The sequence below is a fragment of the Budorcas taxicolor genome, chromosome 10 (assembly GCF_023091745.1).
Source record: "Budorcas taxicolor isolate Tak-1 chromosome 10, Takin1.1, whole genome shotgun sequence".
Taxonomy (NCBI): domain Eukaryota; kingdom Metazoa; phylum Chordata; class Mammalia; order Artiodactyla; family Bovidae; genus Budorcas; species Budorcas taxicolor.
The window spans coordinates 84,427,867-84,444,853 of record NC_068919.1 but is presented as its reverse complement, the minus strand read 5'-3'; the positions used below and the strand labels follow the sequence as shown (position 1 = coordinate 84,444,853).

The following is a 16,987-nucleotide window of genomic DNA, read 5'->3' as shown; positions in this document are numbered from 1 at the left end:
CACAGGCCCTCAGCTCTGCAGCCTGCCTCTGCCTGCGAGGGAGCTGTCAGCTCCCTCTGTCACATGCTTGTTGATCACATGAAAATTCTAGAAACAGGTCCCCTGACATCTAAAAATGTTGGAACTGTATTGGTGAGGGCTGTGGCCTGTGGTGATGTAATAAAATCACAGATTCAAGTGGATGAAAAGGGGAAGATCATGAGTGCCAGGTTTAAGACTTGGCTGTGGTTCTGCAGTTGCCTCCAGCTGGTTAGCCACCCAGTAGGTAAAAGGGAAAACGGTAGAGGAAGCCTTAACCAGCAAATACATGGACACAGCCAAGGAACTCTGCCTTCCTGGTGTGGCTGCACTGTTCCCTGCTGGCTGAAGCTGCAGTCCAGGCTGCCCTGGCTGATGATGCAGGGAAACAAGACCCCAAGAAGGCAGGGACAGAAAAGAAAGGAGCCCTTGGCGAAGAAGCCTCGGCCAGGTTGCATCAGCAGTTTGCTCCCCTTCCCCGACAGTAAAAGAGCTACGAGATTCACAAAACATTTGCTTTTCATGGTGTGGCTCCAATGCCAGCAAAATGCACGGTTTACTTATTCTGAATCCTATGATTTCTTTCAGCCCACGTTTGTCACCTTGACCCAGTTCATGAATATTCTGAATTGTCTGTACAATCTCAAAACTGAAATCAATAACGAAGTTTCAGACTTCTCTGGTGGTCCAGTGCTTAAGAATCTGCCTGCCAGTGCAGGGGACACGGGTTCAATCCTTGGTCTGGGAAGATTCCATGCGCCAAGGGGCAACCAAGTCCGAGTACAACAACTACTGAGCTCACACGCCTACAGTCTGTTCTCTGCAACAAGAGAAGCCACTGCCATGAGAAGGCGGCACCCTGCAGCTAGAGAGTAGCCCCCATCGCCATAACTGGAGAAAGCCCACGCACAGCAACGAAGGCCAAGCACAGCAAAAATGTTAATTAGTTTAAAAAACTTTAAAAATAACAATAATAAATGAAGTCTCAAGTTTTGGTAGTGCACAAAATGCAAAAATAACCTAATTTCACCTGAATCTGTTTTGAGGAAGATTACCAATAGAAGTCTTTGATAGAAGACATAGGTATGATTATTTGATAGAACTAACTATTGTTCATAAAGCTTGTTAATAAGTAAAACAATATAAGACAAAATCATAAATAAACAACCCCCCCCTCAGAGACTGATATTATTCATATCCCAGACCAGTAAAACGGTTAAAGTACTGTGAGCTTGTTTTAGAAAAGGTTAATGTGAAAGCAATTTTCATATCAAAAATGCAGCATTAATTCTTTCAACCTAACCAGATACATTCTCTACACTTTTTCAGGAGACAAGTGTTATTTTGGTCCCTTTCAAATTGCATCTTGGTTTTATTGTGGTACACCTATCTAATGGCCCCATAATTTCATTTGGGACCAGGACTGATGTTTCTGCAAATGCTTGTTATGACACTCTTAATCCATACTGGCCCCACCTTTTTAGATGACTTGATTTCTGGTTAATAAGACTCAAGAGATTAAAGTACTATAAAAGGAGAAAGAAAGAAAAAAGCAAAAACAAAGCTAGTAATATGTCTGGGATGGGATGTGTTTTGAATGGGATGCCATATGATGAGAAAGATGTTGCAATGAGAATTTCTACTTTTGTATTTCCTGGCAGCCTGCTTACACTGGCCTCTGTAGCAAATGGAATGATTTTCTTCTTCTTTTAATACAGGAAACAAATTTGTCCTCATGGAAGGAAAATTCATTTGCCAGCAGCCCTGCAGTGAATCTTATGGGAGCAATGAAGTAGCACATTCACAGAAGGTTCAGGGAAAGCCATCAGTGGTTTCCAAGGGGATCCTTGTAGAATTATGTAATTGGACCCCGGAAGAATAGGCACCACTGTCTAAAAATGGCCTTTATTCCTCTAAATACGTATAAATGATTTCATAGGCTGGGAGGTATGACCTTAGAAAAGAGAGTGTTTTCAGGGCCTCAGCCTCCAGGAGGAGTGGGGTGCTGTGGCCTCTGGACCTCTGCCTCTGCTCCCCAGAACTTCATGGAGGTCCACTGTCCTGGGTGTTTTAAAAATCTTTTTAGGTCAGACCAATCTGTAGGATTAAAAAAGAGTCTTACTATGCCTCTTACTTTAGGATGGTGGGGTGCGATTTCACAAGGTTTTGCTAAAAATCCCAAACTCTGTTCTTGAGCAGGAGACTAGAAAAAGTTCTCCAGAAATCCTGTAACCAGTTATCCCGGCCAGCCTGACTCTAGCAATGTAAGAGGTAATTATTCTTTCTCAAAAAATTTCTTTATTAATCTACCCATCTTTATCTTTACACAGCAGAAATGATTTATAACAAAGAGTCAAAATGCTGATTACATAGCTACATCAATCTAGTATCTTTAGTTTCACATAGCAGCAATCATAACAAAAGGGTAAAAACACTGATTATGTAGTCACTATATACATGTTATCCTTACTGTTTTTATCTCATCACATTCAGGTAATAAGAAAGAAAATGAATTTGTTATTTCCAAAATTTACCGAAAACAGCCAAGGTTTTATAATTCCACCGAAGTTTCAGAATTCAATTAAACACACATATAATACAAAGTGTTCTCTATCTTAATAATTTATACACGCAGTAGAATGCATCAGCATAAAAGCAACCAATTAGGAAAAAATATCCTTACTTTTATTGCCTGTTAGCAATCTGTTAAGTTTTTTAAATCAGGTGCCATAAGAGCAGACCTACATTTAATTTTCAAACAGCACGGTAATCTTTATTTCCTATATGGTGTTTTAAGGTTTACAAATTATATTTGTGTAACTTACTTGAATTCTTGGCAACGCATGAAATAAGGTGGTAATTATTCTCCCCACTCTACAAAGTGGGAAACTAAGGCTGAAAAATATTGTCTACTATCACACAGCTAATAAGTGAAGCAGAGCATGGTATCCATGTTTTCTGGCTCCAAGAACAATGCTGGCTACCATTTCCTGAGGGCTCACTATATACCAAATGCTTTGTATATGTGATCTCTAATCCTTACAAAGTCCCCTGCTGCTGCTGCTGCTGCTAAGTCACTTCAGTCATGTCCGACTCTGTGCGACCCCATAGACAGCAGCCCACCAGGCTCCACTGTCCCTGGGATTCTCCAGGCAAGAACACTGGAGTGGTTTGCCATTTCCTTCTCCAATGCGTGAAAGTGAAAAGTGAAAGTGAAGTTGCTCAGTCCTGTCCGACTCTTAGCGACCCCATGGACTGCAACCTACCAGGCTCCTCCATCCATGGGGTTTTCCAACAAGAGTACTGGAGTGAGGTGCCATCGCCTTCTCCAACAAAGTCCCCTTAGGAAGCTAATATCTCTCTCTTGCAGTGAGACTTCTTAACCTCAGAGATGTTAACAGGTTTGCTGAGCGTGAGAATTCCAGCCCAGGTCTGTTGGACTTCACACTGCACCCTCCTTCCCATTATTACCCGACACTGCCCAACATATTTTTAATTTATTAGGGATTTATCAGATTGTAAACCTGGGGTGGTTCAACTTTGTTCGATTCTGGTTGGTGGAGGAGGCTTCGTTAACTTCAGAGTAAAACTTGAGAGATGAGAAGTGCAACAAAACCATTCTTGAGAGCTCCTTTGTCAGTAACACTCATCAGAAGTGCATTGGGAAATAAAGACGCTTAGATTCACTCAGGGAGAGAGACAAGGAAATTAATGTGTGTGCCATGTGCTCAGTTGGGAATGGCTCTCTGCGACCCCACGGACTGTAGCCTGCCAGGTTCCTCTGTCCATGGAATTTTCCATGCAAGAATACTGGAGTGAGTTGCATTTTTTCTCCTCCAGGGGATCTTCCTGACCCAGAGATCAAACCGCACATCTCCTGTGTCTCTTGCCTTGGGAGGTGGATTCTTTACACAATGAGCTATCAAAGAAGCCCGAAATTAATGATAGATTATGGTAACTTCCTCTAGGTGTAGGGATTACCATGAGTTACAGCTGCGTCTTTATTATTGAAACAAAAGGTGATAATTCTACTGTCAGAATTAAGATGGCAATAGAAACTAGTAAAGAAAGCTGAGTGCTGAAGAATTGATGCTTTTGAACTGTGGTGTTGGAGAAGACTCTTGAGAGTCCCTTGGACTGCAAGGGGATCAGTCCTGGGTGTTCATTGGAAGGACTGATGTTGAAGCTGAAACTCCAATACTTTGGCCACTTCATGCGAAGAGTTGACTCATTGGAAAAGACCCTGATGATGGGAAAGATTGAGGGCAGGAGGAGAAGGGGACGACAGGGAATGAGATGGCTGGATGGTATCACCAAGTCAAATGGATAAGAGTTTGAGCAAGCTCCAGGAACTGGTGATGGACAGGGAAGGGCTGCAGTCCATGCGGTCTCAAAGAGCCAGACATGACTGAGCAACTGAACTGAACCGAGAAGCTAGAATCAGAAAAGCTCAAGGCAGGAATTCCCCGGGCTGTCCAGTGGTTAGGACTCTCTCACATGCTCTCATTGGGTTTTATCCTTGGCCTGGAAACTAAAATCCCAAGAAGCCATGTGGCCAAAAATAAATGAATTTTTCTAAGAAAGAAATTTGGCAAAGCTTAGAGCGTAGGCTAGAAGGAAAAGGAGAGGCTGGGGAGGGGGTTAGGGCAAAGCCCAGAACCCAGGTGGGGAGGTGGAACTCCCTGAGTAGCTGAAAATGAAGAGGATCTAGCAATCAGCCATCAGAGCAAGGCAAAAGGTCAGACGCAAATCAACAGCTGGGATCTGAGCCTAACAGACAGTACAAATAACAAGGCAGCCCAAACAGGTCAGAGCAGGAAGAGGCTCAAGGCCAAGTTCTGGAGATGTGTCGGGGGCTGAGGAAGCCATGCCAAGTGAGAACAGATGCAGCCCATCATTTCCTAGACAGCACTGACAACCAGGTTCAGCGGAAGCCTCACGTGGGGGCCAGCACCAGCATACCTGGAGGGAGGCAAGAACACTTTCTGGCACAAAGAACAGGCTCACCTTACCTGTTTTCCACTGAGGCACACCCCTTTTCCTCAAAACCCTTTACACAAGCAGGCTAACAATGAGAACTGACTGCTGTTTGCCACTCTATATCATGCCTGTTTTCACTCCTCAGCTAAAGTTGTTCAACACTGAGATGGCAAAATGTGGGCTCAGAAGAGAGGAAAAGAAGGAAGCCTGGGAAACCAAAAATTTGGATAATCTGCACCAAATAGACCCTTCCTCCTTTCTATCCCTCCATTTATTCATTTGTTTATCATTCAGTAACCTCTAGTGTGTCCCTTCTAAACGTATTGCTGCAGAAATTGTGGAGGCGATAAAGAAAAAAAGTTATCCTATGGTTTAGGACTTTTCAAGCCCTTGAATCACTTTCATCCCATGCCCGTTTGTCACAGAACACTCAGTTTTATCAAGAAACATCTGATAAAGTTCAGGCAAACTGATCAAAGCCTGTGGAAATCTGAGTATCGAGCCAGCAAGCTAGCGTGACTCAAGTAGCGGTGTGAAGAAGCTGGATTTGGCCAGATTTTCCCTGTACAACTTGCCTGACTAAACAGTGCTCATATTTACTTTAAGAGCAGAGTATCCAAATGTGATTTTTTATTTCTTTTTAAAAGGTAGTCTGGAGTTAGTCTATCATTAGTTTATCACTGCTCTTAGTTTATCATTACTTAATCATGCTACCACCTCTCTTTTAATAGTAGTTAACTGCAGAATTTTACATATAAATTATGCATCTTGTCCAGTTTTTAAGTAGCTTCCTTCTTCTCTAGGCAGGTCTTAATTCTAAATGAAAATAACATGCCTGCAAAAACACTACTGAAAGGCCCCTTCTCGTCATGACAGTACTTAAAACATCAGGAGATCATCATTTCAAGTGCAGTTAGGCTTGAAAGGCAGCCCCACGTGTTGTGAAGGTTGAAAGCTTAGACCATAGCTCTTTATTAATAATAATTGCTTAGCCATTGTACAACATCCTGGAACAACTGTTTGGTGAATGAAAGGGTAATTCAGAGCAAAGTAGACCAGATAAGAAAAACACTTCCAAACACATTTCAAAATAGCTCCTTTGTGTCAGCTGGGTGCATGTCTGCAGAGTGGAGTTTTTGCAAGGACAGGTGGATAGTATGGAGCCTTTACAATAACGACATCCCCATCTGGTACTGTCTTTATGGCAAAGCATGCTGCTGTACCGAGGTCTACATACGTGGTATCACAGAGTCAGGGAGCTCAGAGGTGGAGCTGTGAGCTGGGCAGCCTTCATGAACCCAAAGTCTGCTGCAACAGCTCACTTTGAGAAATGGCTTTCAAGCACATCTGTGAAACTTACGATCTTACTAGTACCGGCATTTCTTTTGAGGTATCACTTTACACTTCAGTTTTTCTTGGTAGAGTATTTTTCAGAGACTTCTCTTAGGAGGCTATATTAGGAATTTCTGTTCCTTATTTGAGTTCCAGGAACTTGTGCCTTTCCTGCCCGCTGTCCAAATTAGAAGATACAAACCGTGGGAAAAAGTGTCTTTACAAACTCTATGGAGTGATCTAACTCGGTTTATTTAGCATATTCAGGAAGACTTTCATGTCCATGGAATCCCTGATTAATTCTAAGCTACCACTGTTTTTAAAGGAGCTTCTTCTGAGTTCTGCTGCAGAGGCAGGGGTGGGAAGCAAGTTCAAACAAAGGCTGACAGGTAGTAAGCTGACATGAACACCTCGGTGTCCCCCTGCTTAGATCAGGTTCTCCCTTTCCAATATTTACTCTTCCTCAAGCAGGAAAAGGGAGAGAGATAAATAGAAAAGCGAGGTATATAAATAGCATAGTGGGATTTACTTAATTGAAGTTCTAAAGTCTAAAGAATCCACATCTGTGCAGCTTTGTTGCAGGCACTGTAAGAGCTGGCCACAGAGACAGCAAGCCTCTACCCTGGTAACCTTCGTCCATCTCAGGGATGCCTGGGAAGGATGCTGGTGCTAATCTTAGACCCAGAGACTAAGATGCACAAAGGACAAGTATCATAACACACTTCCAGCAACAGATTTAAATTCCTTCTGCTCTTCCTCCAGAGCAGTCGTATCCAGGCGAGCTGCTGTTAGGATGGGCGCCTTTAAAGACTGCTCAAAATGGGTAGCTACAAGCCTCTTTACCGAGAAAGCATGTGGTCTTAGATGTTTTAAGAAATAATTGACAACAAAGACCTGCATGAGCCAGGCTCTTCTGGGTCAGAGAGCTTTCAGGTCAGTCCTTTAGACTGACTCTCATCAGTCTTGTCTTTTCCCTCTCTCAGGGAAGACAAGAGTCCGAAGGCAAAGATCTGCCCACATCAAGCAGGATCAGAGTAGAGGCCTTTCCCTCATTGTCTACCTTCTGGCCAGTGTTTACCAAAACACAAATATCAAATCATCTGGTAAAATCCCTTGAGATGCTTGTTAAACATGCAGATTCCTAGAACTTCCACCTTCTGCCTCATAGACACTGCTGCCAGAGGTTGACTTTGTGACAAGCATCCCAGGTGAGGGGTTCCCTTGCACACTCGGGGGACCTTGGCCCTGAGAAGTTTGCTTTGCACCATGCTTCCCAAACATGGCATCCAGATCATCTGACCTGAAGAGGTTTTTTGAAAACATAAATCACTAAAGTAGCACACATGAAGAATAGAAACAATATCCTAAATAAATATCCTAATAAAATCTGCTTGCCACTGTTTGGTGTTAATTCTTCCAAGATTTTTATCCTGTGCATCCACATAATTTGTTTTAAGGAGCTAAGGGTCATTTCATGCAGATTGCTCTGCAGCTTGGTTTTTTTCCCCAGCTTGTTTTTGGTTAATAGAATATAAAATAGACTTGCTTATAAATCTATCCCATGCATTAACACAAGGGTCACAACTCAGATGCCCATAAGGATTCAGCAGACAATATAAATGAGTTTTGTGAACCTGGCTTGGAATTGCAGAAAATGGGGTTTCCTATTTACTAGAATTAGAAGCTATCCACCTATAGTCAAATTGTTGCCATTTGGGAGTGCAGGCCCAGAGTTCACCAACTCTTCAGGAGACGGAAGAAATCTGAATTCATTTAATGTGTAACATCCAGATTTTAAAATACTGGTAACTAATTCAAATTAAATACCAGATCAATCAATCAAAATGTCTTTAATCCAGACACTGATCTCAAGTCACTTTTTGAAACCTCTACTGCAATGTATATATCATCAAGTATATCACATTTATAAACCTTTCTTGTTTTTAACTAACAGAATCCAAAATGCTATATTGCTGGACCCATAGGCTGTGACATAACAGCTGCTACAACGGACATTCTTGCCTATGTCTTTCTGTGCTTGCAAAAATAAATCTAGAAGGTTGAAATTGCCCTGGAAAAGGTTGTACCAATTTGCAATTCTATTAATAGTACGAGGGGGTCCTTTTCCGGGACGCTCAAAGAATATTCCCAGGACACTCTAAGCCAACCCAGAGATCAGACGCAGTAGGTCTGAGATGGGAGGCTGAGATTGTATATTTTCTTAAGCTCCCAGATGATTCTGATGATCAGTGATTTTGGAACCACTGTCCTGGATTATTAACGAGTTGTTTGGGACCATTTCCAGTGAGTTATAAAGGAAATCATAAATACTTTCATCTGAATTTCTGTTTTAGGCTGTTACCTCTAATTACTGTCCTCTGTGAAAACAGCAAAGGGTTCTGCTGCTGCTGTTTCAGGCAGTTCAGTCGGAGCAGAACAATAAATAAACCAACTCAGGAACCTTCAAGCAGCTTTTATTGGCACGGCCTTGGAAAAGGTGTGGCAGTCATTTCTGAGCAAAAACCTGTAGCCCAGCAAGTCTTTGGTGTCGTGTTTAAAACACCACCGAACGGCAAAGTTTAAGTTCCTGAAACAGATGCTCCAAGTCACTAAAAGGCTCCAAAATCAAGAGATCAAGCCCAGCTGGCTCTGTAAGATCCAAGAGGCAAAGAACAGTCCTGGAGATGCATCCCAGTTATGGGATGACCAAAATGGCAGGAAACAGTATCAGGTTTTCCAAGGCTGACTCTTGTTCACTCCCCCATTACAAGGAAGATGCACTTCAGTCGTGGCACAGAAATCTCCTCTCTGTTCTGTGTTTGCCTAAGCAGCTTCTGCTTAGGATGAGTGGTGGTTATAGGACGTGATCGTCAGGATGGTAGAGTTCACTCATCAGGCGGTAGATGTAGGACGGTGCATTCCCACCAATGTTGGAGATAAACAGAGTAATGAGCTCTGGAGGGACGTAGTCAAACACGGGGCAATGGACACTGACCTTCTCCAAGATGTCCCCTGAAAGGCAATCACATGAGCTAAAGACAAAACCGAGGCTCCTGTTCTAATAAGTATCTCATGGATTCTAGGCTCAATAACACAGGGATACTTGCCACCCCAAGAAAGGGAAGCTGTAGCAAAATACAAACCAGAAGAAAAGATGTCAGATCATGATCTGCCCTGTGTTTACGACTCTCCAATACTTTCCCATAGAAAGGCAGAAAAAGTTTCAAATTTGGGATTGCAGCCGTCAAGATTTGGGCCCTCCCCACCGCACCACACTACAGTCTGTATTGCTCTCCCTCTTGCTCATTACTCTCCAGCCACATGGCCATCTTTTTCCACCCGGCTAAGCATGTACCTAACTCAGGTCTTTTGCACCAACATCTGGAAAACTCTTTCCTTCACTTTCACGTGGCAGGCTCTGTTCCTTCAGGAATCAGCTGAAATGCCATCTCATTAAGTCCCTTCCCCAGTCTAAGGTAGTCCCCTAGTCACTTTCCATCATATCATCCGTATTTTCTTCCTAAAACATTCCATGCCCTGACATATTCTTGTCTGTCTTTTGCAACATGACGTAAACTCTGGGGGAGCAGGGCCCATCTGTGTTAATCACTGTTATATCTCTAGTGCCTGAAATAGTGCTGGATACACAGTGGGTACTCAAGAGTCATAAATCTTTCTTGAAAAAATGAATGTTTGAATAAATGGTGAAGTTATTAAATTTCCAAGAAGAATAAGCACTCCAAGTACTATGTTTTGCTCCCAGAGGATGTTAAAGACCATGCAAACTGTTGATGAGGCAGCAAGCTCACTGAGCAAAGTTGCTGCCTTCAGAAGAAGATAGAGAAAAGGTCCCCAACACACAAAAGTGTCCAGGATACAGGTGAGTTTTATAAGTGACATTTCAGAGCCTGCTTCCTTCGGCAGTCACATCACCAAAATGACTCCCTGCAGCAACCAAAATCAAGTACACTTTCTGATTGGGCTGTTGCCTGTATCTCAGACAACTTGCAAAGCCAATCCCAGTCAATGCTGGGTGATCCAACCCTCCATGGCCCCCATAACTCAGCTAAAATATATTAGTTTCAGAAGAAAATGAACATGGATTAGGTCAGGTCCACAAACACTCTAAGTTGCTAAAAAGAACAGTCCCCACAAGATGTATGACTAATGAAACACAGCCCAACAACATTCAATCCCATTGACCACCAAAAGACCAAAACAAACATATACAAAAATCCAAAACACACCAACTGCGTGTGCCATACACATTCAAGCAACTTCTGTACCTTCTGTAAAAGGCAGGACTTCTTCAGGAGCCACGAACTTGTGAAATGAATCTTCTTCATTGGGGAACTGGACAAGGAAAAATTAGGAAGAAAAAAAGAGAGATCTGACATTTTGACTTTCAGGTATACACCCAAGAGAAATAAAAAGACATCCAGACATCTGATTACAAAGGCTTATTGCAGCATTATTTACAAAAGCCAGAAGGTAGAAATAACCCAGATGCTCATCAACAGATGAATGGATGATTAAATTGTGGTATATCCATACAACAGAACATTATTCAGTCACAAAAAAGGAACAAAGTACGTGCTATAACTCAGATGAACTCCCCAAATATTTAGAAATCAGAAATATTTTGTCCATAATATATGACTCCTTTTATGTGAAATATCAAAATTAGGCAAATCCATAGAGACTCAAAGCAGACTAGCAATCACTAGGAGATGGGGAGAAGAAAGAAGGGAGTGATCACTTAATGGGTAGAGTGTTTTTCAGAGATGATGAAAAAATTCCGAAACTAAAGAGTGGTAGTTGCACAATGCTGTGAATGTACTAAGTGCCACTTAACTGTACCTTTTAAAATGGTTACTTGTGTGTTATGTGAATTTCAGTCCAATTTTTTAATAAGTAGACACCTATAGATAGGTTATTATTTTCAAAGCACGTAGTTTCTATCACTGGTAAAATGACTCTTTACTTAGTAACTGCTTGTGTTCAGGCTACAGAATACAGTCCCTGGAACTATGACAAATAAAAACCAATTCTATGTTTCTAGTTTCAACTTGCTTGGCATTTTCAGAAATGGTCAGGGTGACGGGGGAGTGGTGGCAATGTAGACAAAGGGCCTTCCCCAACTACATATTATCCTGACCTTACAATGTTGACCTCCTGAAGCTGAAAGGTTGTAACTATCAATGGCTCTTCCTGGATCAAGACTACTGTGGCCTCTTCCAGTCTCCACTGGGTCTAATCCATTGAGTAAATGCAGATAAAGAGAAGTCCCAGAGAGAGAAGGCTGAAGGTTAAAGAGCTCAAACCTATACTCTGACTTCCTTCTGTTGGCTAGAGACAGACAGACATACCTGTGGGGAAAGCTTGAACATAGGAGCACAGACGATGAGTGGGGTAGAATGGTGTTTTGCTGCCAGCGCTAGAGTATGAGTTCCTGCCACAGCTCGCAGGGCACCGTTGGCCAGGATGGTCTTAGTGCCAATGATCACCTTTGGGACAGGAAGAAAGAAGCGAGCCATCCTGAGAACAGAGCCTTCAACAGGCCATTGGACATGAGTGCCTGAATGCTTAGCCCTAGTCTTGGCGTCCTGCAGGGGGTGGGCGTGGGGGTCACACACCAGTAGAGGGAAAGGGATTCTAGGTTCAGACCACAAGTTCTAGCATAAAAGTGGATTCCCAAAGGAAAAATGAACACAGTACAGGACAGAAAACTGCAGTGTTTACTGCTCTTAGCCCTGTCTTCCGTGGAACTCTATCTGCCACACCTCCTGAGAAATGCGAAGCCTTTCTTCTACCATCCACCACTACCAAGCTCTCTGAGCAGAAGTGGGCAGCTCTCTATCAGATCCCTAACATGCTGACAAGATTAGCTTAGTCCCATTTCATTCCTTTCAGTCCTTTAACCAAAATGAGGTGCCTCCAAGGGAGGACAGAGAAGGAAATGACAACCCACTCCAGTACTCTTGCCTGGAGAATCCCATGGACGGAGGAGCCTGGCAGGCTGCAGTCCAGGGGGTCGCTAAGAGTCGGACAGGACTGAGCAACTTCACTTTCACTTTTCACTTTCATGCACTGGAGAAGGAAATGACAACCCATTCCAGTTATTCTTGCCTGGAGAACCCCAGGGACAAGGGAGCCTGGTGGGCTGCTGTCTATGGGGTCACACAGAGTCAGACACGACTGAAGCAACTTAGCAGCAGCAGCACCCACGGGAGGAATAAAGAGGGGGGATCAATATTAATAGAATAAGAGATTTAAAAGGTCCATGTACGTGTTTTCAAAAGGTACTAGAAACTCTCCTCTCCTCTTATAGATATTGGGGCCAGGGAGGGGGGCAGATATTAATATTTTAATGTATAATCTTCATAAATTTGACATAATATAACCCAAATATACCCACCTTGTTGACTCTTGACATAACAGCAAAAATGGCAGCATCAGTCATGACCGTTGTCTCAATATCTGCTTTGGACAAATTGACTGCCATCTCATGACCCTGCATTTGGAGAGAAAGGCTGATGCTGAGAGGAAGAGTGGGGTAGAGAGAAAGAGCTTTCAAACATCACTGGATCTGGGGAACTGGGTGACACTGGCCGTATCCAACGTGCAACTTCCAACAGGCAACTAACTCATCTGGTAGGCGTTCTCTGGGAAGCGGCAGGAAGCCCAGGGGAAGCTAATTAATGTTCATTACTCCCCAGCACTGCTGGGACAGACACAGAACTGGAAATACAACTTGCTTGTGTAACTGGGCAGAGCACACAGGACAGCTCCTGGCTCATTATTTTACAACATCCTTGCATCCTTACATATTTACTTTCTGGAGACCTATTATTTACCTGAAGACTGAGTGGGGTCAGACCAAGCATCGGTCATCCCCAAGGTCATTTACCCTATTCTGATTTCTGAAAGAACTAATATTTATCTTTTCTTGGGCCACATAGTTCACTCAACTTCCTTAAGTGAATATTTTAAGAATGTTCACAGGATCAACAACGTGAAATTCTCTTAAATGTTTTACGCTATCTCCTCAATGTTTAAAATGCATCAATTCAAAGATGGCATTATTCTCTCATTTTAAAATTTTCTTAGCAGCTCTAGCAGTCCCCATACCTGACAGAAAGGTGCACACTCTGCAACGATGACATGGAATTTCCTCTTTCTGGCAGCCTCTTTAAGGAATGCCTCCACCGTGCGGGAGAAGCCGATGGTCATGATGACCTCATTGGAGTGGATGTGCTCCAGAGCCTGGGCTGCGATGTTCTCCGTTGTCCCTTCTGCAAGAAGCCAGTTTTGCATGGAAAATATGACATAGTCATGCTACAATACAGACTTGTGAGAGAACAGAAAGGGATGTGTGCCGTTTTGTACAATGCCCACCTAGCAGAGCCTGGTAACACATGGTCAATGGACTAAATGTGAAATGTCCTATTTCCTTAAAAGCCTCCTTCCTCCAGGGTTTTCTATCTCCCAAGCTCTCAGCCTACCCTCTTACCCTACTCATCAACTTACTCCCCTCACCCCTACCCCGCCCAAAACTAGTTCTTTACAACTGACTTTCAAGACAGTGAATTTAGGCAAGAAATGCCCCATCTGGGAAATTTGAAAGTGCTGAGAGTAGGGCAAACAGAGTTTCCCTCTGAAAGAATTCCTCCTCCAAAAGGTGGCCACAACGCCTCCACCTGACAAGGAGGACACAGAAGAAAAATAGGGGAGGAATTTGGAAGAAGCAGCTCAGTGCACAGACAGACCCAGTTTCTTCCTTTCCCGGGAACACTGATGGCAATAAATATCTGGCCTCCTAGGTCACAAAGATAGGGGGGATAGAAGTGGCTTGTGTATATGCATATGGGTATGTATGTGTGTGTGTCTGTAAAATTTCAAGAAGTTTAGTGAAAAAGGGTTTATCAACTGTGGTTTTCAGAGGTTCATCTTAAAAATAAAAGCTCTTCCCAAACAGTCTCTGCCACAGTGGATTTGCAGTAGATAAGGGGTCAGTCTGTAAGGAAATGTAGAAAGGGTTATCTTAGTGTTGCCACCTATTCCAATCATTCTTAATCCGGATGAGGGCAAACCTCTGAGAACCAGAAGACTGGTTATCGTCCATCTCTGCTTATGAACAACTTCTAAGGTCTTCTGTTCCCTCATCTGCCTGCAACTTGTCCTGTCCACCTAAGGATCAGGACTCACCCAGTTCCACCAGCAGCTCATTAATTGCCTCAATGATGTTGGACTGGAGTTGAGCATAATGGGAACGGAAATCCTCGCTCAGGCCCCCGGATGTCAAGAGTTTGTGCAGAGACTCCTGCTGATCGCTCTCGTCGCTGCGTCCATGGAGTCTACGAAGGCAACAAGACCCAAAGGAGTTGGGGGAAGAGATGTGGTCGTTTAAGTAACGACAGCTGCTCAGCTCCAACAAAGGCTCCAAGCAGGGAGAGAGAGGGGCCCGTGCAAAACGCTTCACTGGGCCCAAGCCCCGGTCCAGGACGTGGGCCTGACCTGCCATACTCCTCCCGGATGATCCTGAGCACTCTCCGCACCATGTTGCCCACGGTGGTCTCTGAGGGTTGCGCGGCCGTCATCCTCCGGCCTTCTCTGCGGATCAGTTCCATCAGCTCCCCTACCGCCCAAAGAGAAAAGGTGAGCGCGAGAAGGGCGCAGCGTGGGGCCTGGGCGACTTTCCGCCCGGGGATCGGGATCAGAAAGGGGCGAGGCCTGCCTCACCTGCATTGCTCCAGCGGTGGTCCGTGATGATGCGGCGAAGCAGCCCCAGAGTCTCCCGGGCCATGTCCTCGGAGCTGCGCTGCCCGCCGCCCCGCTTCAGCGCCTCCACGAAACTCTCGATCCTCTCGGACAGCTCCGAGCCCTTGGCAGCTGCCCCTGGCATCGCGAAAGAAGCCGCCTTGCCGGCGGAATCCACACCTGGCAGACTTCCCAGCTTACACTTCCGGGGCAGGAGAGGTCGGCTTCCGCTCTGCTAGAAAAAAAACTCTCGCTTGGGAGAAGACTGGGCCACGCCCCTCGCTGCTAACTCCCGCCTCCGCCCCTCCCCCCCACCTGACAGAGCCAATCAGACTCTTGGAACTCGATGTGTTGGGTTTACCGCCAAGCTTCCGCGCCTCAGAGGTTGGAAGGCTGGAAGTGTCTTTTCTTGGCTTCTCGGTCGCAGAAGACCTGACGGTTGACGTCACAAGAGGATGGCTAGTCCTGTTGCTGTGGAAACAGCCAGTCTGAAAGGCCCCCACCACTTCCCGAGGCTACGCTGGAGAAGTTGCAGCCCTACTTCCCCGTCCCTCAGCTCCGGTGACCATCAGAGTGCTACCCCTAGGGCAGACGCCCCATTATAATGCTGTTACATTGCATGATACTGTTTCGTTTGCGCCTCTCTCTCTCTAGCAGACCGAGCTCCCTGATGCCAAGGACCATTTTTTTTTTCTGTTTAGAATAAGAGGACCTATCTCATAAAGATGCATTAGATGAGACAATTCATACAGTGTCTACACCTAGTAAACTCTAAACGGTCGTATTGTTTTACTCCCCAGCCTCTAGTCCGTACAGATGGAAGGACATCATCTTTGCTCGCATATTAACTGCCACTTTGAATCTCCTTATTGGTGGATATTCGGTCTCCTCATCTCTGAGGAGATGTGCTAGACGTTGAAAAGTGAAGTGAAGCCGCTCAGTCATGTCCGACTCTTTGGGACCCCATGGACTGTAGCCTACCAAGCTCCTCTGTCCATGGGATTTTCCCGGCAATAGTACTGGAGTGGATTGCCATTTCCTTCTCCAGCGGATCTTCCCGACCTAGGGAGCGAACCCGGGTCTCCAGAGACCAATTGCCTTACAGAAAAATATATCAGTACCCAAATCAGACAAAGATAATATGAAAAAAATAAATAAATAAATAAGAGACCAGTGTCCCTCATGAATGCAGATGCAAAGAGCTGCAACAAATTATTAGCAAACCAAATTCATCAGTATATAAAAGATTCATGTAAGAACTTCCCTGGTGGCCCAGTGCTTAGGAATCCACCTCCCAATGAATGCAGAGGACACAGGTTCAATCCCTGGTCCAGGAGGATCCCACATACTGCAGAGCAACTAAGTGGTGTGCCGCAACTACCAATGCCTGCGCCCTCTAGGGCAGGAGAACCACAACTACTGAGCCCCTGTGCTGCAACTACTGAGGCCCATGTGCCGGAACCAGCGCATCACAAGTAACCCCTGCTGACCACGACTAGAGAAAGCCTGCATGAAGCAATGAAGACCCAGCGCAGTCAAAAGTAAATAAGAAGATTAATGTATAATTACCAAGTATAATTTAAATCTGGAAGGTAAAGCTGTTTCAATATTTGAAAATCAATTTGAGAAACTATGTTAATATTCTAAAAAGTAAAACCACATGACCATATCAACTGATGCAAGAAGCATTTGACAAAAATCAACAGACATTGAATTAAAAACAAAAAACCAAAAAACCTTAAAAAACTAGGAATAAAGAGGAACATCTTCAGCATGACAAGGGCCATCTACAAAATCCTGTACCCAACATCATACTTTATGGTCAAAGAAAATTTCTCTCTAAGATCAGAAACAAGGCAAGAATGTCCACTTTTACCATTCAAATTTAAACTCAAAG

At 44.2% G+C, this 16,987-nt stretch overlaps 1 protein-coding gene across 1 annotated transcript; it reads right to left on the bottom strand.

Moving 5' to 3' along the window:
- Window positions 1-8,794: 8,794 nt before the first annotated feature.
- On the bottom strand, window positions 8,795-15,287 carry EIF2B2 (eukaryotic translation initiation factor 2B subunit beta). The gene is made up of 8 exons (XM_052646718.1): window positions 15,073-15,287; window positions 14,848-14,968; window positions 14,539-14,687; window positions 13,462-13,625; window positions 12,749-12,844; window positions 11,700-11,837; window positions 10,617-10,683; window positions 8,795-9,342 (listed from the first exon to the last, which is right to left on the bottom strand). The coding sequence occupies exons 1-8, from the start codon at window positions 15,233-15,235 to the stop codon at window positions 9,185-9,187; spliced, it is 1,056 nt and encodes a 351-aa protein (XP_052502678.1). The 5' UTR covers window positions 15,236-15,287; the 3' UTR covers window positions 8,795-9,184.
- Between the last annotated feature and the right edge of the window lie 1,700 nt (window positions 15,288-16,987).